At 51.9% G+C, this 25,235-nt stretch overlaps 1 protein-coding gene across 4 annotated transcripts in view; it reads right to left on the minus strand.

The window, feature by feature from the left end:
• Nucleotides 1-25,235, minus strand: part of PLA2G6 (phospholipase A2 group VI) — a 48,765-nt gene that overhangs the window by 13,199 nt on the left and 10,331 nt on the right. For 2 of the 4 annotated variants that reach the window (XM_069491676.1, XM_069491677.1), the window contains exons 3-9: nucleotides 13,967-14,182; nucleotides 12,810-12,993; nucleotides 11,126-11,313; nucleotides 7,498-7,594; nucleotides 6,191-6,373; nucleotides 2,317-2,425; nucleotides 1,193-1,357 (exon numbers count right to left, since the gene is read on the minus strand). In XM_069491676.1, the coding sequence (XP_069347777.1) occupies nucleotides 1,193-1,357; nucleotides 2,317-2,425; nucleotides 6,191-6,373; nucleotides 7,498-7,594; nucleotides 11,126-11,313; nucleotides 12,810-12,993; nucleotides 13,967-14,182 (1,142 nt within the window). Of the gene's footprint in view, nucleotides 1-1,192; nucleotides 1,358-2,316; nucleotides 2,426-6,190; nucleotides 6,374-7,497; nucleotides 7,595-11,125; nucleotides 11,314-12,809; nucleotides 12,994-13,966; nucleotides 14,183-25,235 lie in introns of those variants that run through there. The other 2 variants (XM_069491678.1, XM_069491679.1) reach the window with 2 other exon arrangements.

Consider the following 25,235-nt stretch of genomic DNA (forward strand, 5'->3'; position numbering starts at 1 on the left):
AAGCAATCAGCTGCCCCTCCTGACAAGCAGCCCAGCCCCCAGGTGCCTGGTGCAGCAGTGCATGTGACTGTGACCCGGACAGGCCCTGCCACAGCGGGGAGTCAGAAGCAGCACAGCAGGAGGGGAGTCAGAAGCAGCACAGCAGGAGGGGAGTCAGAAGCAGCACAGCAGGAGGGCGGCTGCAGAGCGTTTCCCGCTCCCCAGGGCAGGAGGCCGCAGAGTGGGCAGGGGAAGCAGGGGAAGCAGGGGAGGGAGCAGCCAGGAGAGGCAGTGGACAGAGTGCAGGGCAGAGGGTGTGGGGAAGGGCACGTGTGCTGGGCTCGCAGCTGGGAGAGGACAAGAGGGAAGTGGAGCTACGGCTAACATGGACACGGCGGGGCTCTGCCACCTCTCTAGGCCCAGGGCGTTACCCATCTGACGCCGCGCCCCAGGCCCACCATCCGGCCTGGCTCGGGTGGGAGACTGCCTGTGGATTGAGAGACAGAGGTGGGAGGTGGAGGGGGCAGCTGCTGGGAGGGGAGTCAGAGGTGGAACCGGAAGGACTAACTGCAGCTGCCTCTCCTGGGCTCTCCCGGCCGGAGGTGCTGCTGTCTGCTTCCTTAATGATTAAAAGTCTGGCTTGCCAAAGACTGGTTCCTGGCTGCCCTCTGCTCAGGGGACCCCCTCTAAACACTTGAGGTCCCTGGGTGGGCCAGCACACAGAAAGTCCAGAAAAGGGTCCCCATCTCCTCTGGATGTCTCCCTGGGCACCAACGATGCACCAGGGTAGATGCTAGTTGCCTGGCGACGTTCCAAGTATGAAAGCCGCAATCAGGGACAGTAAAGGGGCACGCAGGTCTCAGGCCTGACTGAGGTTCAGATAGCGTGACAGAGGTGAAGCCAGAGTGCCTGGGACTCCAGCCCCAACAGAACTCCTTGCTGCCCACGCTGAGTGCCCAGGAGGCAAGGAGGTGCCCACCACATGGGCACACTGGAAATGCCCAGGCCTGAGACTGCGTCCGGGGCATCCTCTCAAGGGCAATGGACGTGGGATATCCACCAGGGGCGCCTAGGCCTCCGGGATCTACGGGTTGCCAGCTGCCGACCCCATCCCCCTTGCTCCCTCCAACGACCTCCACTCTGGATCCTGCCGCCTTCCTGTGGGGACTGCTCTGATCCCAGGGAGGAGCAGGGTGGGAGGGGAGAGGCCTACCTAGGTTGTTTAAGCTGATCGGCGGGGGCTGAGCTCTTTCCGGGGAGAGGATGGGCTGAGGTGATGCCGCAGAGCCCTGCTCCGTGGGGACCCCTGGGATGTGTGGGAAGCGGCACTCTGCCCCCACGGTCCTCAGCAGAGTCAAGAGTGCCTTCCTGGTGACCACTTGTCATGGTTTGGAGAAGGGGAGATGGGCACAGGATCAGAAATGATGTCAATACACAAGGGAGAGGCCCTTCCTTTCCACACTCGGTCCCCTGTCCCATCTACCAGGCTACCTGGGTGTGTGGAGACCTGGGGATGTCCCAGAGGCCCCAGCCCAACCTGAAAGGTTTGCTGACTCTAGCCTGTTACATTCCAAGCAGCTTCCTGGGGCCAGGGAAGGTGCTAGGGCTGGCCACGGGACGGGGGGAGGTCAGTGTCACTCTGCCTGATGACTGGGGAACTCCCTCCCTTTCCTTCCACTCCAGCCAAGGAAGCAGGGCCCCCACCGCCACATTCAGCGATTCTCAAAAATGCTGGGTAGATAGTTCCATGCAGGGTTCAAAAGGGACTAACCAGCCAGCCAGCGGGCACTTACCCCCATTTGACAGATGAGGTAAGTGAGAAGCGTGCCGCGAGGAGCAGTGTGTACACACACATGCACACGAGCACACACTCGTACTATCACGCCCACAGTAACTCCCACAGCTCCTGAAGCCCTCCAAGGGGGCTCCAGGCTTCTTTGAGGAGGGTCTGCTTTGTCCAGCTCTGAAGCGGGGTCACTGGGCGAGTGCGCAGCGCATGCACACGTGCTGGTGTGCACGGGGCACGCACGGGGCTTGTGCGGTGCAGCACGTGCAGTGGCCCCATGGTTGTTCTCGAGGGGGGTTAGGGGCTGCTAGGAAGAGGACACTGGCGAGGCAAGTCCCTTGGTGGGCCCACACCTACTGCCCAGGGCCCCTGTTCTTGGAAAAAGGACGCTCCCTCTCTGAGTGCCAGGTGCTCCTGGCCACTCTTAGCAGGGAGCAGCCAGGGGCGGGTCAGCACAGGACACTGGCACCTGATGGCTGGGACTTCCCTCCTCCTCGGCCCCTGCGCCCACCCCACCCCACCTGACTGGCCCCAGAGTGCAGAGCACATACGTTTGCTGATCTTGGAGGCTATGAATGTAGGAGTCTCCCCGAAGTCATTTGGGGTGTCCACCTCTGCCCCAAACACAATGAGGGCCTTGATCATCTCCACGTTGTCTTTCTGTTGGGGAAGATGTGCAATAGCTCAGGGAAATGAAGAGGAAAAAGACCCCCGCTTCCTCCCCCTACCCATCCACTAACTCCTAGGCCCTCCCGAGCCCCACCCCAGTCCAAAGTCTGCAATTTGAAGCTTGCTGCCCTGACAAATGGGCTAAAAGCATCCCCAGGTACGGGTTTAAGCACGCAGTAAAAACGAGATGACTCGCCCCACTCCGCCAGCTCCTCCTCAAAGGAAGCAGTGCGTCTATGACCCCATCTCAGGAGCCATGGGGACGCGGAAGGCCAGCTGCTGACGGCTTTCTGGAGTGGCAGAGAGAGGGTGAGTGAGGCAGGGACGGCTGTCTTGCCCACCCAGTCCAGGTGCCATCTCTGAGGTAACCGAGAATGCATCCCCCACGTCAGCCTTCAATGGAGCTCCTCTCTACGGAGCATCCTGCGTTTAAACACCTGGAGGCGGGGCAGGGACACAGGCCATGACACGGTTTCCCAGGACAAACCAAAGGACTACCCGCCTGGAAACCTGAGCCCTGGTCTTGTCACCTTCTGCTTCTTGGGGCCTGATTTCCCTGCCCAGAGGACGAAGTGGTATGTCTAGAATGTGGTTTTCCAAACAGTTCTTCATGTTCCATTACGCACAGGTAAACATGCAGCTTTCCATCATTAGTTACGTATTTCTTTTTTTGGTTACCTTTTATGGTTGGCACTGGATTACCAATTATGTTATTACCACCTACGGCAATAACAGGATATAACATTTCCTTCAAAATAAATTTAAGTGAGTTTAAAAGTAAGCCACCTTGAAGAAGTGGTGAAGTACATAATTCTAAAGGTGGTTGATAAATACGGCAAAAACCCAAGTACGGCAAACAATGAACCACACCAGCACTTCTCCAAGTGACATTTGTGGAGCCCTGTGAATGCATGAGACCCTTTCAGAGGTCCTCGAGGTTAAAATTGTTTTCATAAAAATGCCGAGGCGCTACGTGCCTTTTGCACCATGCTGACATTTGCACTGATGGCACAGAAACAATGGCGGATAAAACCGCCGGTGCCTCAGCGCTAATCAAGGCAGTGGCACCAGAATCATAGTCGCCATGCTCTCCTTCACACCCAGGCACTCACAGCATTAAAAAAAAAAAAAAAAAGCCAGTTTCACTTAACAATGCCCTTGACGAAGCAGGAAGAAGTAAAATTTGACACCTGTGTATTCTGTAGAATAAAATGGAGAGTGTGCCTAACGCATTTCTGCGGCACACCAAAGTATGACGGTTACCTCAAGGAAAAGCACTTGTGTGACTGAGTTGCAGCCAAAGTAGGTGCTTTTTTTCATGAACGCCCTTTTTTTTTGAGACAGAGTCTTGCTCTGTTGCCCGGGCTAGAGTGCAGTGGCGTCACTGTAGCTCACAGCAACCTCAAACTCCTGGGCTCAAGTGATCCTCCTGCCTCAGCTTCCCGAGTAGCTGGGATTCCAGGCACATACCACAGCGCCCAGCTAATTTTTCTATTTTTAGTAGAAAGAGGATCAGCTCAGTCTGGTCTCAAACTCCTGACCTCAGGCAATCCTCCTGCCTCAGCCTCCCAGAGTGCTAGGATTATAGGCGTGAGCCACCTCGCCCGGACCATGAACACCATTTTTACTTGAAAGAATGACAGACAGTCTATGATTGTTCGGCCTTGGGTATTTAGGAGATATTTTCTCAAAAATGAATGCAGTGAGCCTGTTGCTTCAAGAAAAACAGCTGACAGTATTCTTTGCCAATGATAAAATTCGAGATTTCAAGTAAAAATTGGAATTTTATAATAACTTGTAGACACCATGATGGGCTTCACAGCTTGCCCAAATTTAAAGACTTTTCTGATGACATTGGTGGTGATATTAACAAACGTGGGCTTTTGCTACTGCATAGTAGAATGAGTCAAAACTTAGAAGCTATGTAAACTCAAGTGAACCAATTTTTCCAAGGATGACACAAAAGCTTGCATGGGTAAAAGATCCACGCAAAGTGTAAGAGACAACACTGGATTTTAATGTAACGAAGTATGAAAAGTTCACAGAGATGGTTTCAGAGTACCCAGCGCAAACTACCTGTCGGAAACTATGACTTGTCAAGTTTTGATGTAATAATCCATGGGTTTTCTATAAAGCCAGGCATTAAGCAGATTTGTAGAAATGTACAATGATGCCAACTCTTCTCACTCATTATTTTTTGTTTTGGAGGATAAAGTTGTTTTTCACAAAAATGTTACTTGTTAGCACATGATTGGTTTATTATTGTTATTTTTCTTACCCTATAATACCTCATTCATATTATTATTTTTAAATAGAATTAAGAAATATTTAGAAAATTTCAAACAATTTCTAATATGGGGCTAAGTGCAGTGGCTCACACCTGTAATCCCAGCACTTTGGGAGGCCGAGGAAGGAGGATTGCTTGAGGCCAGGAGTTCAAGACCAGCCCAAGCAACATATCAAGACTCCATCTCTACAAAACAAAAAAATTAGCCGGGCATGGAGGTGCCCACCTGTAGTCTCAGTTACTCGGCAGGCTGAGGCAAGAGGATCACTTAAGCCCAGGAATGAAGTATGAAAAGTTCACAGAGATGGTTTCAGAGTAGCCAGTGCAACCTACATGTCAGAAACTACGGCTTGTCAAGTTTTGGTGTAGCACTCCATGGGTTTTCTATAAAGCCATCATTAAATGTTCTATGCATGTAACAAACACTCACACGTGCCCCATAAATATCTAAATTATTATATACCAATAAATGAGAAAAAAAGAATACCAAGGGACTGAACAGACCAAAAACGTGACAACGGCTGAACTGGATCATTCCAAGGACCCATTCAGTGCTAAAAATGTCCCTGGCTTTATTTATGGTTTCAGCCTCAAGCAATAATGTCTCCTCTACAATTGTGACCTTTGGTATAAAATGGTATCTTTGAATTTGTCCTGAATCTACTTCTTTTAGAGTCCCAGGGGTCTCTCTCTATCACTCTGGGACTCGCTAAACAGACTTATGTACATGTGGTATTGCCACAGGACACGTACACGCGCGCGCGCACACGTCCGTAACACAGTAACGCCCCCCTCCCCTAGGTTTAGTATGTTCACACTATAGTTGTCTAACCAGACTGTAGGGGCTTTAAGGGCAGCAACTACACTTTATAATAAACCAACGAACGTGACCAGCACCTACCATGGGCTACCCACCCGTGTAAGCAGGCCCTGCCTTTCCGGAGCTTACAGTCTACACGACACGCAGGTGAAGATTTCCCCTAGTGATGAAAGGAACACTGGCATCCGCAGTCGTGAGATGCTGACTGTGTGCCAGGCACGGCGTGTGTCATGAAGACATTCTGCTTAGCGACCAAGCGCCTACCATTTAATCCTCCCAACTCTGTCAGGTAGGTATTGACACCACCATCTTCCAGATGGGGAAATCAAAGCTGACAGAAGTGACACAGCTTGCCCAGGGCCACAGCCCATAGCCAGACCTGTACTTTTTCCCTCTCACACCACACACGTGTCAAATTGAGGGAGGGGGACAGAAGGAAAAGGTACCGGAGCACAGCGGAGGGAGACGTTATTTCGGGCTGAGAGAGAGACCTGGAGGGCTTCCTGAGGGAGGAGGCAGAGTCTGCCTGAGCCTGGGAAAGGAAGATGATTCCAAGGGAGGGAGCGCCAGGGAGGCATGCTCCAGCTCTGACAGTTCCCTGCATCCCCGTCGGGCCCAGCAGGGGAGGACGCGTGGGTCGCAGGCTCACCGACATGGCCAGGTGCAGCGGGGTGTTCCCGTGCTCGCCACGGGCATCGGCGTTGGCCCCGTAGGTCAGCAACACCATGACGCAGTCGAAGCGGTTGCGCATCACCGCCACATGCAGGGCGGTGTTCCCCGCGGAGCTGGTGCTGTTCACGTCGCAGCCCCGTTTCAGCAGCATGCGGGCCATCTGTGGGAGACGGGCACTCAGGGGCAGCTGTGGCCTGTGGCACCTGGGCACTGCCACTTCCTCCCTAAGAGGCCTGCAGGTATTGGGCTGCAGCAACAGGAAGGGTCCTGGGGGCAGGCCCCAGTTCTGGGGGAGGCCCTGGACACTGGCTCCCACAGCATCAGTGCCCCAGGAACTAGGGGACAAAAAGCTGAAGATGTACCAGCTGTTTTAAGAGGCTTCTGGTCCTTTCCTGGAGTTAACAGGACCCCATCCCTCCTTGCAAAGGCTCCTCTGGGCCCTGTTTCAGAAGTGCCCCACTCCCTGCATCCCTGCCTGGGACCCGCAAAAGTTTCATCCCTCCCTGGGCCTTGGCAACCCACATCCCTGTTCACCCAGCAGCCCTGGTGAGTCTGGACACCCCTGTGCCCAGAGCCCGGCCCCACTTGGCCCAGCTGTCTATGCCTGGACAGGTCACTACAGCCCTGGCACCTCAGGTTTCTCTTCTGTAGAAATGGGAATGCACAGTGTGGTGACAATAAATGACAGGACACACAGGAGAAGGCCTGACTTGGTGTCCAGCTCCTGGAACACAGAGGTACCCCCAAGGTTGGCAGTCCCCTCCCTCCTGGCCCATCACGTTTGGAGAGCAGGCACGACCTCTGGGCATCCAGGGCCCTGCCAAGCTGCGTTTCCTGTGATGGGATCAGAGGCCCCGTCCTCCCAGGGGGCAGGGCTTGGCTTAGGGAGAGACTCAGAGGAGATGCCCAGCCAGGCTCTCTGTGGGAGCACTGGACCCATCACCACCACCGTCATCCCCATTGTCATTATTGTCATCATTGTCACACACCTTTACAATTTGTGCAGGATTTTTTCATGCACTACCTCGCTGACTTCACAACACCTCCAAAGGCCAGAAGGCCCGCGATTCGTGGATGAAGAAATCGAGGCACAGAGAAGACATCGCCACCCAGCCCATGAGCAGCCAAGCAATGCCAGGATCTCAGCTCCCTGCGGGCTCACCTGCCCTGGGCCCACTGCGAGATCAGCCCCCAACTGCAGTCCTCAGCGCTCTCTCAGGACCTCCTTCCTGCAGGCACTGAGGACCCAAGGGCTCAGGGACCCCCCCCCCACCCCCACCCTACCTCTGCGTTCTTGGCCCAGTGCAGGGGGCTGGCTCCGTAGCGAGGGTCTTTGCTGTGGATCTGGCTGCTGTCCATGCTGACGATCATCTCAGCACACCTGGGGAGAGAGGCGCCAGTGAGGAGTGGTCGGGTCACCTGGCGACGGATGCGGCCATGATTCAGGGCTTCCTCTACTGATCAGGGAGAGCTTCACCTGCAAACAATACTGCAGCAAATCCAGCAGCATGCACACCATGGTATGCCACCATGGCTGTACCGAGCCCCTCAGGGCACATCTAACCCCCTCCTCCAGGAAGCCTTCCTGGTGACTGCAACCAGCAATGATCACTCTCCCTGGTGCTGGCTTGAAGTCAAACCCCCACTTCCTCACTGGTGACCTCTGGAAGCGGAGCCGGCCTGCAACACAGGGATGGTGCTAACGGGAGTGGCTTAGGATTAAAGGAGACAAGGCACTTGAGAGCCTAGTTCTGTGCCTGGCACACAGCCACCCTCTACCTCCCTGTCCCGTCCACACTGTTGGTGTTTCACATGGTGACCCGCAACCTGGAGGGGGCAGCATGGCAGAGTGGTTAGAACTGCAACTGCCTTCTGCTCCCGAGACAGAGCCGAAGGCCGGAAAGCAGGGACACGACCGGCCGTCTGCAGGCCCGTGGGCACAGCAGCGCCACTCACGCCACCCAGGAGCCTGCCGATGAGATGAACGGAAGGATAAACAAATGCGGGAAATATTATTCTGCCTTAAAAAGAAAGGAAATTCTGATACGTTCTGTGACCCGGATGAACCCTGAAGACATGGTGCTAAGTGACTAAGCCAGACACGAAGCACGAATCCTGTCTGACTGCGCTTACGCGAGGCAGGGAGACCAGGCGTGCTCACAGACACATAGAGCAGACCCAGGGTTACCGCAGGCTGGGGGAAGGGGCGAGTGGGGAGCTATTAATGGTTACAGAGTTTCTGTTTAGGGTAATAAATAAATTTTAGAAATAGTGACGGTTGCACAACATTGTGAATGTAATTAATGCCACTGAATCGTGCACTTCAAAATGGTTACAATGGCAAATTCTGCTACATATATTTTACCACAATTTTTAAAATCAATATAATATACCCAAACCATTGAATTGCACACTTTAAATAGGTGCATTGTATGGCATGTGAATTATCTCTCAATAAAGCTGTTTGTAAAAAAAGGAGAGTGCAGGCCGGGCGCGGTGGCTCACGCCTGTAATCCTAGCACTCTGGGAGGCCGAGGTGGGCGGATCGTTTGAGCTCAGGAGTTCGAGACCAGCCTGAGCAAGAGCGAGACCCCATCTCTACTAAAAATAGAAAGAAATCATATGGACAGCTAAAAATATATATAGAAAAAATTAGCCGGGCATGGTGGCGCATGCCTGTAGTCCCAGCTACTCGGGAGGCTGAGACAGGAGGATCGCTTGAGCTCAGGAGTTTGAGGTTGCTGTGAGCTAGGCTGACGCCACGGCACTCACTCTAGCCCGGGCAACAGAGTGAGACTTTGTCTCAAAAAAAAAAAAAAAAAAAAAAAAACACTAAAAAAAAAAAAAAGGAGAGTGCAATTACTAGGGACAGCCCTCGGGGGTGTCATTCCCACCTCTGACACTTGCTGACTGCCTGACTTTGCCCAAGTTGCTTAATCTCTCTACGCCTTGGTTTCCTCATCATTAAAGGGGATAAAACGCGTGGGCTCCGTGGGTTGTTGCGAAACAGCCTGTACACAGGCTGAGCACAGTGGCTGCCGCAGCGGCACTGGACAGCTCCCACTGTGACTGCGGGTGTGATGCCACCTATGCATCTCATCCCCCTGCAGCCTGAGGCGCTGGGCCCAGCTCCCTCCCTGGGCCCTCTGGGGCTTTCCAGTGTCCACTGAGAGAAAGCCACGGTGGCCCCAGCTGGTCTCTACGCTCGGCTTTGGCTCTGCTCTCCAAAGCCTGCCCTGAACCCCCACTGAACCCCACTGCCTGAGTGCCTTCTCTGAGCCCCAGGTGCAGCCCCCGCATGGCTTCCGGCTCAGCCCCCGTTTCTCTGCCTGGGATCATCTGCCCCCCTCCCCGGCCTGCACAATCATCCGAGAGTCCCAGGCACAAACCCAGTTCGGTGCGAAAGTCAGCTGAGTTGGGAAAACAGCAGAGGGGCCCCGTGTGATTCTCAGAGCAGGGCTGTGCTGCTGCCCCGTGGAAGAGGGATCTCCCTGCCGGGGCCCACCCCAGGCAGGAACCGCTCCCTTTGTCTTCTGTGCAAAGACTCTATTGTGTGATCGGACACCAGACAGGGGCAGAGAGGGAACGGTGGGGGCTGAGGGTGTCTGAGGAGTGAGCAAACTGGGCAGTGACCAGGCACCTGTTCAGCAAGGCGTTGGGTGGCTGCAGCCAAGCCAGAGTGGGGCCATGGGCCAGCCCTTTGGGCACAGCAGAGCATCACCGGTCACTTTATGTTCACTCAGGTGCTACCAAGTAACCTGACTACTGGGGGGCTGGCGTTTCCTCTAACCACTTGGTCCCATCTTTCTGACAGTGCTAGTTCATCTGGCTGTGCTCGGGAGAATCAAGGCAAGGAGGCTTTGTCTAGGCCTGGCCCAGACCCTGGAGAGGTAGCAATGCCTCACAGGGACCAGCAAGGCGGGTGCAGCACCAACAACGGGAAACCCCACGGGCGGACAAGAGTGCCACTGTCTGCACCTGCTCCCCGCCCGCCCAGCACTGTGCTGTGAGGTGTGGGGTGACTTGGGTGTTTCCGTCCTGGAGCTGCTTGGGTAAGGGTTCACGGCTCATTCACTTCAGTCAGGCCAGCGCTTAGCACCGTGCCTGGGACCGAGGGACTGAGCGGCTCATTCATTCATTCCAGATATTATTCCTGTGGGGGAGTATTTTGAGATATTCACCTCTTCTATCCCACTTCCCCACACCCACCCAACACACACACACACACACACACACACACACGGAGAAGGATATTCCTGAGACCAGGGTTTCCCAGTCTGGGGACAGGGGAAAAAATGAGAGAGTGACCTAGAGCTCCCAAGACATGACCTGCACCTGCCTCCCAGCGGTGCCACCAGCCAGGAAGGAAGGAGGCGCCCAGGTGGACAGAGCCTCGGCCACCCTGCCAAGCATTCCCTGCCTTCGAGCCGGGCACAGAGAATCCCAAGAACGCAGCAGTCACGAAGCGGCTGCTCGGATGAGCTGACAGGCTGGGGTGGAAGGGGACCCAGGCTGGGTGGCCCCTCTAAGCCTTGAGGTCACATCCGACTCCAGAACCGGAGTGCCACCTGCAGGGGTTGGAAAGGAGGGACCCCACGGAGGACTAAGGCTGGTTCTCTCTAGTTTGTAGGGGGAGGCTCATGGTCAGAAATTAAGGTGCATTATAGAAAAATCTAAAGAGTTCTATTCCTTGCACAGCTGAGTTTGTGAACCGAGATTCCCACCCACAACACAACGATCGAGCACTTTCTTTATGGCAGGCCAGCCCGAGGAGGCTTGTGGACCTGGGGCCTCTGCTCTGCGGCTGGGTGTGCTCAGGTGTGTGAAGGACACGCGACCCTCAGGCCGAGGACAGAGGACGCGAGAGCTGGAGGCCCCCAGGCTGGCTGTGGGGTGGGGAGGGAAGTCTTACCCCTTCTGGGAGAACTTCATGGCCGAGTGGATGGGGTAGCCGCCGGGCCCCATGACGTTGCAGCGGGCGTTGCACAGCAGCAGCACGCGGACCATCTCCGGCTTCCCCAGCTGGCAGGCCAGGTGCAGCGGGGTCAGCCCCTGGTTATTCACCTGGTTCAGGCCGGCCGACGCGTTCTTCCCTAGGAGCTGATGGCGTGACGTCAGGGTGGGCGGGAGCCCGACGGGGGGGGGGGGGGCCCTGCGTGCTCCCTCCCTAGGACCCACTGGGCTATCCCTCTCTGGGGACAGAAGGGGAAGGGAAGGTGGCTCCATAAGGACGCTGATAAGAACTGAAGAGAAGCTACTGGGAAAGCGGGTGGGAGAACATGAAGAAGCCGACTGTGCCAGCGTGAACTCAGGGTCTACCTGGCATGTTTGTGGATCGTATGAAACATTTCTGAATCCAGAAACTGAACAGGTGATCATGCCTTGGGAGGGCAGTGGGGGTCTGGGTGGGAGCAAGTCTTGCTTTCCCTCTGTCCTGCTTGATTTTTTTTCTATATGCAGGTATTATGTTTCCAATAAAAGAATATCAGTATTAAAAAGAGAGCTGGGAGAGTTCTATTTTCTCACTTTTGGCAGAATGTGTCTCCCTGAGGTTAACTACAACCACTATGTACCTGTGTGACACCCCCACTGGGCCAGAGCCACAGCAGGGAGGGCAAGGGGCTGGCACAGAGGCCCCACCCTGCCAGCTCTGTGGCCCACCCGGGGAAACTTATCTCCTCAGAACCCCAGTTTCTTTGAAGAGGAAAAGAAGATAATGCCCCCCACCCCACAAGGGCAGTGTGAGAATTAACTAGAACACATACAACACTCGGCACAGAGCCAGGCACCAATCGGCACTCACAAATCACAGCTAGAGCTTGCACAACTCCCCAGGAGAGCGCGCGCCCCCCCACGAGGCAGGGTCTGCGGGGCGCTGTGCTGGTGCTGGGTGGGTCTTAGTGAGTGAGTTCAACAGCGGGTGTGGAAATCCCTTCCCCGGGAGCACGAAGCGTAAGACATGAATCCACACTTCGGGGAATAATGCAGTTCCATTCTGATGCCAAGGCAGAGAGAAGGACATAACCTTTAGAAGAATCTTCTAATTCTAGACAATAAAATAGAATCCAAAATCCTGCCTTTTCCTTTCAACCTAGTATACAAAGTAGCTTTTAAATAATATCACTCCATCTACTTGCCCACAATGTTTTAGAAAAGCTTCTGCCCAGGTATTCAAAACAGTAACAGGAGCATCTTCAGCACAAATGCCTACAGGAGGCGGAGAGAGTTTGGTTTCACTTGGTTTGAGTTCCTGTAAAGGAGCCCCTCCAGGCAGGGGTCTGGCTCACAGGAGGTGCTCAGGAAAAGCAGAACTAGTTTAGTTCGTGTGACTGGAACTGGGCCTTGAGTTTAGTTTGCTGGGTTGGAGGACCTCCCCTGGGTTGTCAAGCAACGAAGCCAAGGATGTGTTCCCTCGACAGGCATCAGGAGGGAAGAGCCAGGGAGGGGTGTGCACGCTCCATGTAGGAGCTCAGGCCTCAGGGACCAAGGGGGGACAGTGAGAGGCCCAGGAGTGACAGCTGAGCCCAGAGGCCCAAAGAGAACTGTGGGCACACGGAGGTGTCAGTACCAATCACCCTGCCCTTCCCCTCACTCACCTGCAGAACCTGGGAGTTGTCCCCCTGGACAGCATAATGGAAGGCGGTCTCTCCCTTGTTGTCGCTGACGTCCATCTGGGCGTGGCAGTGCTGCACCAGCTCTACCAGGATCTCCCCGTCGCCCTTGCGGCAGGCCAGGTGCAGGGGAGTGCAGCCCTCCTCGTTCTCCGTGCTGTTGGCGCAGCTGCAGGGCAGGGCAGGGAGGTGAGCAGGCCTATGGCACAAGGTGGCGGGGGTGCTGGGACACCCAAGCGCAGAGCAGAGAATTCAACATTCCAGTTTGAGAGCATTCCTGCCATGCTCAAGCTGGCTGGTTCACACTCAGGGCTGATTCACAATTCATCTCTATCTGATGTGACTTGTATCACGTTTTAGTTCACTTTGCACACTTGTATGAGAGATGTGCCGCAGAGCCACACCAGCACGAAGTGGGCAGTAGGGTGGCACGGAAAAGGGTGGCAGGACGCAGAAATCTCCCTAGCCTGGGGCAATTCACTTAACCTCTCTGGGCTTCAATATCTGCACCCACACAGCCTGCTGTGCCTGGCCTAGGGAACGGACAAAGCTACGGTGAGATTAGATGCCATGCTGTCCAAGATAGTGCCTGTCAACTGTGAAGCGCAGTGAAGTTTTGAGCCTTAGGTCTGGGAGCTGAACTGAGCTGCCTGGGGTGGAGAACCAGAGGAGGTGTGGCTACCTCTCGGCAAGATGGCCAACTGGCGTCCTGTGCCCTCACCAGGGGGCAACCGCTGATATACCTGCTGGCTGAACGGACGTACAAAAGGAGGCATTCCCGCTTCTAGAGGCAACCAGATCTGGAAGGAGACCTCAAGGATCTGAGCCCCTCTTGAGTCCTCTCCAGCTGAGGCACTTGCTCTCTTTGGGATGACGATAATTTCCGGGGGTTAGGAGGATTCAGTTTCGTGGCAGGTATAAATCAGCTCCCAGGGGCTGGCACTTGCTAAGCACTTGGACATGTGACATCGTTCCTTCTGACTTTAGTCAGCGTTCCTATGTTCTAACCCGGGAGCAATGCTGCATCTTTACAAGTCAAACTTGGAGGAGAACTGAGGCAGAACTGGGAGACACCCCAGAGCCCCACCTGTCCACACAAGTGGGCAAACACCTTGTCCAGACGCTCGTGTCCCCCTGCCCACCTGATGACGCGGCTGTGATGGAAGCATTCGCGGATGCCCAGCTCCACCGCCAGGTGCGCCGCCGACCAGCTGGGGTGGTTGCGGATGAGGTCAGTCAGGTGCTGCAGGACCTCGGCGTGCATCACCTGGGCGGAGCTCTCATAGAAGGGCGGCAACTGGGAGGTGTACTGTTGGAAGTTCACCAGGGCATCGGCCTCCGACTCCAGCTGGAAGAGTCTGTGGAGTCGAGACAGAGGAAGACACAGAAATGAGCTGGGCGGGACCCTGGGCCCACCCACCTGCTGGATCAGAGGGCTGCGGCCTGCCCTACTCCAGCCTGAGTCCCCTACCCGGGGTGCGCACGCACACACGTCTACATACACATCTAAATGGAATTTAGTTTGGGCTTTTTTTTTTTTGAAAACACTTTCTTTTCTTCGGTACCATCATGTGGTGCTTTTCTGTTAACGTGTTATTTTACCAGCTCTGTCATATCCACTTTCTCATTTAATTGCCACATCCGAGAGCTCCAAGTACTTGGCCCTTTGTACATCGTAGGAACTAAATAAGTGTTGTTTAACCGAAATGTCCAGCAACAGAGTATCATATAAATTGTGGTACAGCTACGTAATGCAATACTGTGCAGACATTAAAATGAGATATTAAAAGAACAGGGAAATGTTTAATGTTACGTAAAAAAGAAGGATACAAATTATATATAACACAATGTGATCTTAACCACATAAAAAAAAAGGATGGAAGGAAATGTGACAGAATGTGCAGGGAAGCATGATGGGTAATTTAACTGTTCTCCTTTATCCATTCGTGTAGTTTCTAAATCTTCTATAATGAACATGTATTATTTTTATAGGCAGAAAAAAGTTTTGTTCATTTTTAAAGTGTTGGGTTTGAGTCCAAGTCTTGCTATTAAGTTGCTGTGTGACCTTGGGAAAACCCTTTCCCCCTCTGAGCCCCATATGAAGCATGAGACGAACTGCACCCATCCCACCGACCTCCCAGAGGCGCTGTGAGGATAGATGAGAAAGTTCTGCAAAAGCACTTTCAGATCCATAACCATTGCACGTCTGTGGTGGTTGCTTGAAGTTCTGACTAGGGCTTTCAACATATCAGAGGGTTTTGTCTTACTCACCCCTATAAGCCTGCAGCCAGCCGGGGTCTAGGGGAGGCGGTGCCCAGAGAGTGCTGGCTCAACAGGGCCGGCCTGTCCTTCCCCAGGGAGCACAATCGCATAACAAATATCAACTGAGCATATGATCTGTGCCTCACACTGTTCAAAATGGAGAGGTAAATTCATGAACACAATGCATAAAATGCCCTGTCCTCCTGGAGTCTATGCCATTACGGGGAGATCAACAAAATGAGTAAAGCAAAAAAGCAAAATAAGGAAGTACATGAAGTAGACTCTAAGGTAACCAGTGCTCCAGAAACAACAAAAAGAGAAGAAAATAGGAAAGGAGGAGGTGGAAGGAAGCCATTCCTCATTCCCCTTGGCTGGTTTTTCCCCCTATCTCACCAGCCTCTTAACTGTGGAGTGCTCCACGCCAAATGCCGCTGACATGTCAGATATAATGACAACTGAAAACTGATCACTGGAGCTAGCATCGTGAGGGCCTGAGTGACCTTGACAAGAGTGCTTCTAGTGGAGTGCTGGGCACCGAAGCCTGACTGGAGCGGGTTTAAGAAAGAACGGGATGAGAGAAATTGGAGACAGCCAGTATAGAGAATATTTTTGAGGCGTTTTGCTGCAGAGGAGAGCAAATAAAGGGAGTGATAGCTAATGGGGAAAGTTTCATCAAGCATCTGAATGCTGACGGAAATGGCCCAGAAGAAAATGGGTCTCTGAGGACTTCCACTTCCATGAATGGCTCTAGGTAATGTGAAATAGACCACCTACTGAGGACAACCAGAAATGCTGGACAAACCATAAAAAGCATCTGCTTACAGACACTGGATACCTACAAAGACAGGGATGAGTTACCGGGCTGGAAGAATTGATGGAAATCCAGGAACTGAGACCAGTGTTCAGGCTGCTGTTACTTGATAGGACAGGGGGACATGCAGTACCTTTAGCAGCCTCAGGGGCTCAGGACACGGGGACAGCAGTCCAGGGATCTGCCAAGGAGAAAGCCCTGATGAGCATCTCTTACTTTGGGCTGGGATTCTGAAGGACTACAGCCTAGGAATGAGGGTGAGCCATACATAGACAGGCCCTCCCAGGGACTGCAGCTTGGCCTCAAACAATTTCAGTTCCAGAAACTGACCTGAAGTAATCCTGATTGAGAGTGTTCCCAGATACCTGGGAGAAGCAAAAATAAATCCCCTCTGAATAAGGAAATGTCAAACTAGGCTTCACATTATCTCTACAGTACAAATATGCAAACGTATTTGCAAACACAATGTCCAGCACACAATCAAAACTCACCAGGCACATGTGGAGATAAGACATGAAAGAAAACCAACAGAAACAAAATCTAACAGAAACAGATCTATAAGCAGGGGCGGGGGGGGGGGGGGGCTATAAATACTGACGTTATCTGACACAGACTTTAAAATAACTGATAATATTCAAGAGGTTAAAACAAGAAATTTAAAATTTTGGCAAACATTAAACTATAAAAAAAAATCAAATGGAAGTTACAGAATTAAAAATTACAGCTGCCAAAATGAGGACCTCAGCAAGTAGGTATAACAGCAGATTGGACAATGCTGAAGAGAACTGGAAGATAGGTCAGGAAAGAGTAAACAGAATAAAGCATAGAGAGACAAAAGGATGGAAAATACAGGAAAGTAGATAAGAGACATACACCATACAATGAAAAGATCTAAAATATGTATAAGTGAAGAGCAAGAAGTGGAATAGAAAACAATTAGATGAAAGCCATATTTGAAGAGTTGATGTATGCAAACTTTCCAAAACTTATTTTTTAAAAAACAACACATTATTCCATTGATTTAAAATACCCTATAAGCTCCCCCCCCAAAAAAAAACAAAACAAAAACAAAACAACAACAACAAAACCAGAAATCCACACTTAGGCATCTTGTAGAGGTTTTAAAACATGGCCCCCAAATCTTTGACACTCCTTCCGCTGAGCGGTGGGAATTTGTATCTCTTTACCCTTTAATCTGGCTCTGTAACTGCTTTACCAATAGAATGTGGCAAAAGTGATACTGTTCCAGTTTCCAGACTGAGGCCTTAGGAGACTGGCAGTTTCCAATTCTTTTCTCTTGGGACCCAGCTGTCACGCCGTGGGGAAGCTGAGGCAATACAGGGAGAGGACTCTTGGTCCTGGATCTCTGGCCCTGGGTGAAATCCTAGCCAGCATCTAGCACTAACTTGCCTATTAACTATATGTGAGTCACCTTAGAATTGATCCTTCAGGCAAGCTCCCCAGCTGACACCATATGGATTGGAACTGAGCCTGCCCATTGAGCTCTGCTTAAACTACACTTTTGTGGGCTAAATGATTATTGTTATAAGCCACTAAGTATTGGAGTAGTTTGTTACATAACAATAACTGATAATGATACATGTAGTTCAACATATTGTAACATGGTAATAATTGATATATGGCCTATAACTGCTGAAAACAAAATATAAGGAGAAAATATTTAAAACAGCAGAGGAAAAAAGTTATCTTTCAAGGAAGACATCAGAATGACAGCTGGCTTCTCAACAATGAAAGCCAGAAATAATGGATGGTCAAAGAGGCACGACAGAATGAAGCACCACTGCGTGCTAAATGTGTGGGCTAATCTAAGTAAATATTGATCGTATAAAGTCCTGTTGACTTTTAGATAAAAACAAAATAATAAAAAAAGGAAAACAACACAAGACATAGAAGCCTAGAAAGGGATAAATGGAGTTTAAGGGTTCTAGGACCTTCTGCGAGACACTAGTATTCCAATTATACAGTTCAGTAAGCCAAGGATGTATCTTTTAATGTCTAGGGTTCTGTCAGGAACTCTGAAAGGTTTCAGATTTTGCCCTACTTGCAAACTAACAAGTTAGCTTGACACAGTTTCATGGGTGCTGGTATAAGACACAAGATTCCTGGGTCAAAGACAAAGGGCAGTTTATTACTCACGGCAATAACAGGAGCCAGAGTATCAGCATTTCTGCCAATTCCCTGGGATCCGATTCCCACAGGGTGACATGAAGAGGGTCAGGTGACACTTGCTAATGTTGCATTACAAGAAAGAAACCCTAAGCTTGGAAACCAGAATCTCTTATAATCAGCAATAAGCAAACCTAAGTTTTGCTCCAGATGGAGATATTATCTTTATTATACTGAAAAGTAAGAAAACCTACCCTACGCTCTAGAAGGAGACCCTATCTCTATCTTCCAAGGCTGTCTGCTATCAAAACGTAGCCTGGTTCTGGAGGTTGACACAGGTATTTAAAAAAAAAAAAAAAAAAAAAGATAGCCTGGACCAGGCATAGTGGCTCACACCTGTAATCCCAGCACTCTGAGAGACCAAGGCAGGAGGATACCTTCAGCTCAGGAGTTCAAGACCAGCCTGAGCAAGAGCAAGACTCCCATCACTACTAAAAAAAGTAGAAAAAATAGGCCAGGCGTGGTGGCGTGTGCCTGTAGTCCCAGCTACTCAGGAGGCTGAGGCAGGAGGATCACTTGAGCCCAGGAGTTTGAGGTTGCTGTGAGCTGTGATAATGCCACTGCACTCTAGCTGGGGCGACAGAGCAAGACTCTGTCTCAAAAAAAAAAAAAAAAAAGAAAAGAAAAGAAAGGGGGGAAAAGACAGCTACATAGGCCGGGTGTGGTGGCTCACACCTGTAATCCTAGTACTCTGGGAGGCTGAGGCGGGCAGAGGGGCAGATTGTTTGAACTCAGGAGTTTGAGACCAGCCTGAGCAAGAGCGAGACCCTATCTCTACTAAAAATAGAAAGAAATTATATGGACAGCTAAAAATATATATATCAAAAAAAATAGCCGGGCATGGCGGCACATGCCTGTAGTCCCAGCTACTCAGGAGGCTGAGGCAGGAGGATCACTTAAGCCCAGGAGTCTGAGGTTGCTGTGAGCTAGGCTGACGCCACGGCACTCTAGCCCGGGCAACAGAGTGAGACTTTGTCTCAAAAAAAAAAAAAAAAAAAAAGATAAAAAAAGACAGCTACATACTTTTTAAATGATTAAAAGTATAAGGAAATACATTATACAAATACACACCAAAAGAAAGCCAGTAAAGCTATTACATATTAGTATTAGGCAAAGTAGAGTTTAAGGCAAAAAGCATTACTAGAAACAGAGGGACAATTCATAATGATAATAGTTTCAATTCACTCAGAAAATACGACAATTTTAAGTTTATGTGTACCTAATAATAAAGCTCCAAAATAAAATCAAATTTGACAGAATTAAGAGAGCTGAATAAATCCATAATCATAGTAAGATATGTTAATATCCTCTGTTAGTTACTTATAAAACAAGCAGACAAAAAAAAAAATCCCTACTGGATGCAGAACACTTAGTAAACTTGACCTAACAGACACACTGTCTTAGTTCCTCAGGGCTGCTGTAACAAAATACCTCACACTGGGTAATGGATGAACAACTTTATTTTTTTAATGGTTAAGAGAACAGAGCAGGTACTTCCGGATGGTTAATCAACATATCAAAAGGTGCTCAACTTCATTTGAAATCAGGCAAATGCAAAATAAAACTATAACACACTACTAGACATCCAACACAATGACTAAAATTTTAAAAACTGACAATACGAAGTAACAAAGGATATGAAGTATCAGGAAGTCTCATTCACTGCTGCTGGGAAAACAGACGGGCATTATCTATTAAAGCTGAAGATGTCTGTTACAGCCTACGATCCAGTCCACTCCTAGGTACGTGCCTAACAGAAATGCATACACATATGCACCGAGAAAACTAGAAAGAACCCAAATTCCCAACAACAGTAGAATGAATGAATAAAATTCCGATACAGTATACAATGGCATTCTACTGTAAGGAAAATGACTGCCACAGCTACACACACAAATATATATACATCCTACCAACAAAACCCTGAACAAAGAAAGAGGCAGATACAAAGGCAACTACCATAGAAGTCAGGTTACTAGTTACCTTTTTGGGGGGAGAGGGGACAAAAGGGAGGCTTTTGGGGTGCAGCAATGTTCTATTTCTTGATATGAGTGCTGGCTACAGAGGTGCTTGTGATAAAGCCCTGAGCTATACATCATTTTCCATATGTGTGTTCTATTTCACTATTTTAAAAAGTTTGAAGAGACAGAACAGGGGGACAGGAATGGTGACAGCTGAATACAGGCAGCGCCTGCAGGGGAAGATGGAGTCAAGAAAGAGTTGGGTTTTTTCCAACAAAAAAGAGAAAACAGTACATTGTATAGTGATGGAAAATGTCTTAGTTCAGGTTGTTACAACAGACTACTACTACTACCGGGTGTCTTAAACAACAGATGTTTATTTCTCACAGTTCTGGAGGCAGGGAAGTCTAACATCAAGGTGCCAGCTGATAGGGTTCGCGGCGAGGGCCCTCTTCCTGGTTTGCAGATGGACACTCACATGGCAGAGAAAGATCATCTCTTTCGTGTCCCTTCTTATAAGGGCACTCATCCTATCCAGGGGCTCCACCCTAATGACCTGATCACCCCCTAGTGCCCCACCACACAATACCATCACACTGGGGATTCGAGCTTCAACATACGGATTGTGGGGGGACACATTCAGTCTAGAAAATATATAGTAGAGGAGAGAAAAGTGTTATGTAGGAGAGAGGGGAAAGAATTGCTGAAATGGTGTCGTGAAGTGGATGAGAGGGGATGACGGTCTTCAGCTGAGGGACCAGCCTCAGCTGGACAGGGAAGGCTGAGCAGGTGGGTACAGAGCTGGGGAGATGGGGTGGAGGGAGCTGCAGTAGTTCTCCTCTCTTCGGGTGTTTCTATTTTCCCCGTGAGACAGAAGCAAGGCCGTCAGCTGAGTAAACTCGGAAGGGAGGGGGCTGGAGGTTGGGGGGAGAGGGAGGTGCGCCTTCCTCGGCTGGACAGTGGAGGAACAGAGACATGCAGGAGGGGGTCAAACCACACCAGAGGCGCACGTGCAGCTCACGCAGTGATCTGCTGGTGAGAGCCGTCAGCAGGAAGGTGTGTCCCCCCAGCCACGGCGGAGAACTGGGACCAGTGCTGGGGTCAGCTGAGCCCCTGTGATGCAGAGAGCGGTGAAGGAATGTCCTGGAGGGAGTGCTGCAGGTGGGTGGGAAGTGAGGTGGCAAAAGGAACGGGGCCGGGAGCAGGGGCAGAAGAAGTGTGGAGCCAGAGGACCGGAGGGGATGAGCAGGAAGTGGAGAAGGGAGAGTGGGGTGCCTGAAACTGCATTTACGGAAGAGCTGCTGTCACTGGTGGTGACGAGGTCTGGCGCACAGCCGGGTGGATGAGGAGAGGCCAGGAACCAGAGGCCACATGGAGTTGGGGGCTCATGTCTTTGGCGGTGTGGAGGAGCACCCCAGGGTCACAGGTGCCCACCCCAGGAGTGAGAGTGGGCAATATCATAGGATGACAATATCCCAGAGCCTCGGTTTTCCCATCCATAAGATGGGATGCTGCCTTCCTCATCTACCTCCGTGCGTTGGTGGAGGATGTGCTAACATAACACAGACTGGGGGCAAGGAGGACCCTACTCCAGGCCCAAAGGGGGCTGCACAGGAAGCAGTGTCCTTGGGGGACAGTTAGGTGTGGGTTAGAGCAAGGAGGAGAAAGAAAGAGTCAGGGAGAAGGCTGAGGACCTGGAGCATCATGGAAGTGTGTGTCTCTTCCCTCTCTTCTAGAATTCTGGATAAAAGCCAACTGGTACCCACGTCGAGAAGCCTCTGCCTCTGCCTTGGTGGGAGAGGTCTACACGTAAGTCTTAGGGGGTCTGTGAACCTCTTCAAAGTGGCAGTGTGAGCCTGTCCTCATTCCCTGGGACTCCTAAGGGAGTCCTGGGCCAAAAACTGGCCAAGCACCCCCAGGCCGGAGGGGTGTCTAACTCTCCTGTTTGAAAGCCCAGTGCAAGCCCTTCCTTCCCCGCAGGGTATCCAAAGGGCCCCCACTCCCCACCCCTCCAGGTCTCTGCCTGTGACGTGCCCTCTCCCTGTGGGGCCCTTCCCCTCATGCTTTCTCCTGGTGCAGTCCTCCAGACCCCTAAGGTCCATCTCTACCTCGGCTACCCTAGCGGAGCCCTCCTTTGTCCCTCCTGTCAAACGCACTTAACCTTCAGTGATCACGGATTCACTCATCCAGTGAACAGGTATCTACCGTGCACCTATGGAGCATCTGGCCCACCACCGGGCATTAGGAACACAGAGGGACTCGGCACAGGCCCTGCCCCTTGGAAGCGCTACAGCCCAGGGTGGGAAACAGACAGGGAAGCAGACACACGGCAACCTGCGGCAAGAGGCGCTGCCCGAGTGTGGACGGCTGAGGGGAACCAGGACAGACCCGCGGGGCAGGGAGCCGCACATGGGAAAGGACTCAGGGAAAGGCATTCTTAGCAGAGGAAAAGGTAAGAGCAGAGAAAGCCGTGTCAAAGGGCGAGGCCTGTTTGGGGAACATAAGAGCTGCCCACGCTCCCATCAAAACATCTATCTCATGAACTCCGGGCACAGACTCGCCCTCTCCGGCTCCTGCCTGAGCTTCCTGAGGGCAGAGACTTGCCGTTTTCAGCTCTGCTTGGCAAATATGGGCCGTAGCCAGATAAATGGAATAAAGTGCAGAGCCCCGGGAGGGTGGCCCGGACAAGGGCCACTCTGTTTGTCTGAGGTTTCCTGAGAAGCAGGTTCGGGGCAAAGTCCCAGTCCAGACGGCCTCGAAAGTTAGTCCCCTTTATGAAGGGCACGGAGGCATCGATCACATACTTTGATCCCCCTTCCCAGGACTCCCGGGAGGTCCAGCCCTATCTCTGCTGAGATACCAGTGAGAGGCTGGCCGGTTTCATCAAATGTCATACGTTGCAAGTAAATATCAGCAGTAAATGATTAATTTGTGCCAGGAACGGAAGTATTGATGCTATCATAGTGCTATCATGCCACAAGCAACTGTCCGGGGGCTCACGCCGGAAGAGCCAGGGCCCTGTGCCATATGTCAGGCAGGGAGGGCCAGGGCCAGCCCAGGGAGAGGAGCCCTACCCAGCTCACCACACTGCAAAGTGGCCCTGGTGTCAGAAAGGGAAGATGGGGGGGTCTAGAGCCAGGTGCTCCTGACCAGCTGTGTGTCCTTAGACAAGTTATTCAAATTCTGCAAGCCTGTGTTCCTCACCTGTGAGAGGGCTCGCAACGCCCCTGCCTCCAGGGACTGCTGTGAGGATAAAATGATTTAACGCCTAGTCCCCAGCACGCGGTGTGCACTAAGGGACTGCAGATGCTACTGCCACTGGTGCCACCTTATCAGCCAGGGCCCAGTCTCTCTCTCCACCCAGCAGGGGTGCTGTGGACTCACAGGCCTTCGGGAATAAAACCCGAGAATTCAGGAGACCAGATTTCACCCCCTACACAAAAGCTAAGCCTGACAGCTCATGGCAGCGACAGAGTGACAGAGTGACAGAACACCTCCACCTGTGGCCTGACAAGGTGACAGGACCTTGATATCTACCCTAACACACTTGAAGTATTTTGGGGACAGTCCAAAGCCCCCCAGGGAAATAAAGGAGGAGGAGACATGTAGAAGGCACATGAAGAGGAGGTCTAGTGCACCAGGCCCTCTCCACACACTGCAGACACAGGTCCTGCCCTCACGGGGTCTGTGGCCTGCCAGGAAGGCAGGCTACACAGTGCAGGCGTGGGGTGCCTTGGGGACACATGGCAGAAGCACCCCCTCGAGCCCGCAGGTCAGGAGAGGGCAAGCAGAGGGCGGCAGGCAAAGGAAGGGGACGCATTCTAGACCAAGGGAAGAGCCCGGGCAGAGGTCTGGGGCACAGGGTGGCAGGAGCTGAGGCCAGAGAGACGAGGCTGGATCGCACGGGCCCTGCTAAGGCCTGTTAAGCACATGACGTGTTAAGGAAACAGGAAGCCCTTGAAGAGTTACGCAGGGTAGTGACTGACCACATCTGTCCTCTGGAAAGAGCACTGTGACAGCAGCTCGGAAGAGGAGGAGGGGAGAGCAAGACCGCAGGCCGAGCAATAGGCTGGAGGGTTCGGTGCAGCAGAGTCCGTGTGCGCAATGACCACAGCCTGGAGAAGTCTGCCAGCAACAAAATGGACAGTGACAGAACCTCAGGTTTCAGACTGGCATGTGGCTGTCTAGAATACAGGCGACACTTCCCAGCCTCCCTTGTGGCTAGCTATGGCCCTGTGACCAAGTTCTGGCCAGTGGGAGTTGGGTGGAAGGCATTTGTACAGCTTCCAAGAAGTGTCTCTAAAAAGAGGGAGTGTGCCCTTCTTCAACCTGCCCTTCCACCTTCCCACTGGCTGGAAAGGTAGGTGTGATGGCTGGATCTGGCGCAGCCATCCGGGATGATGCCATTTGCTGAAATGGAAATGCTTGGATGGGAGCAGGTTAGGGAAGAGAAGATGAAAAAGACTCCAGAGCCAAATTAGGGATGTCAGGAATTTCAAGAGGAAAGAACGTGCTTAGCTTGAAACCCTACCCAATGTTCCTTATTCTGCCTAAACACGTGGAAACAACACAGCAGCACTGACAGGGAAATGGACAGAGAAGCAGAAGACAAATTGTTTCTGCACTGCTTTCTGTGCAGCCTAGGATGGATCACTCGTCATCCCCAAGCCTCGGTTTTCTCATCCATAAGATGGGATGCTGCCTTCCTTGCCTACCTCTGTGGGTCAGTGGAGAATGTGCTAACATAACACAGGAAAAGCATTCTGCAAACTAGAAAGCACTGTCCAATTAAGGGCAAGCCTGGCTTAGGTGCAGTTAACAGACTGTTGGCAAAGGACTAGACCCCCAGGACGGAGGTCTCCTACACTGGCGCTCAAATAGACCGAGACAAATCTGGAATCCCGGCAAGAAATATTAACAATGGACAGGACTTGGTGATTATTTGCACGTGGAGGGTGGTGGCATTCCCAGGGCAGAGCATCTCAAAGTGGGGCTGAGCGGCCCTCCAAGAAGTGGACCTAGCACCCTGGCCAGTGCTGTCTTCCCAGCAGGCCCAGTGTGTAGGACTACAGGAGGGTCCTGGAGCGGCAGGTATAGGCCAGCCCCAGACAGAGCCAGCCCTGACCATGGCCAGCTGGAGGGTGGCCAGCACGTGCCCATCAGCACTCAGAGTTTGGACTGGCCCTGCCG

The sequence above is a fragment of the Eulemur rufifrons genome, chromosome 16 (genome assembly GCF_041146395.1).
Source record: "Eulemur rufifrons isolate Redbay chromosome 16, OSU_ERuf_1, whole genome shotgun sequence".
Taxonomy (NCBI): Eukaryota; Metazoa; Chordata; class Mammalia; order Primates; family Lemuridae; genus Eulemur; species Eulemur rufifrons.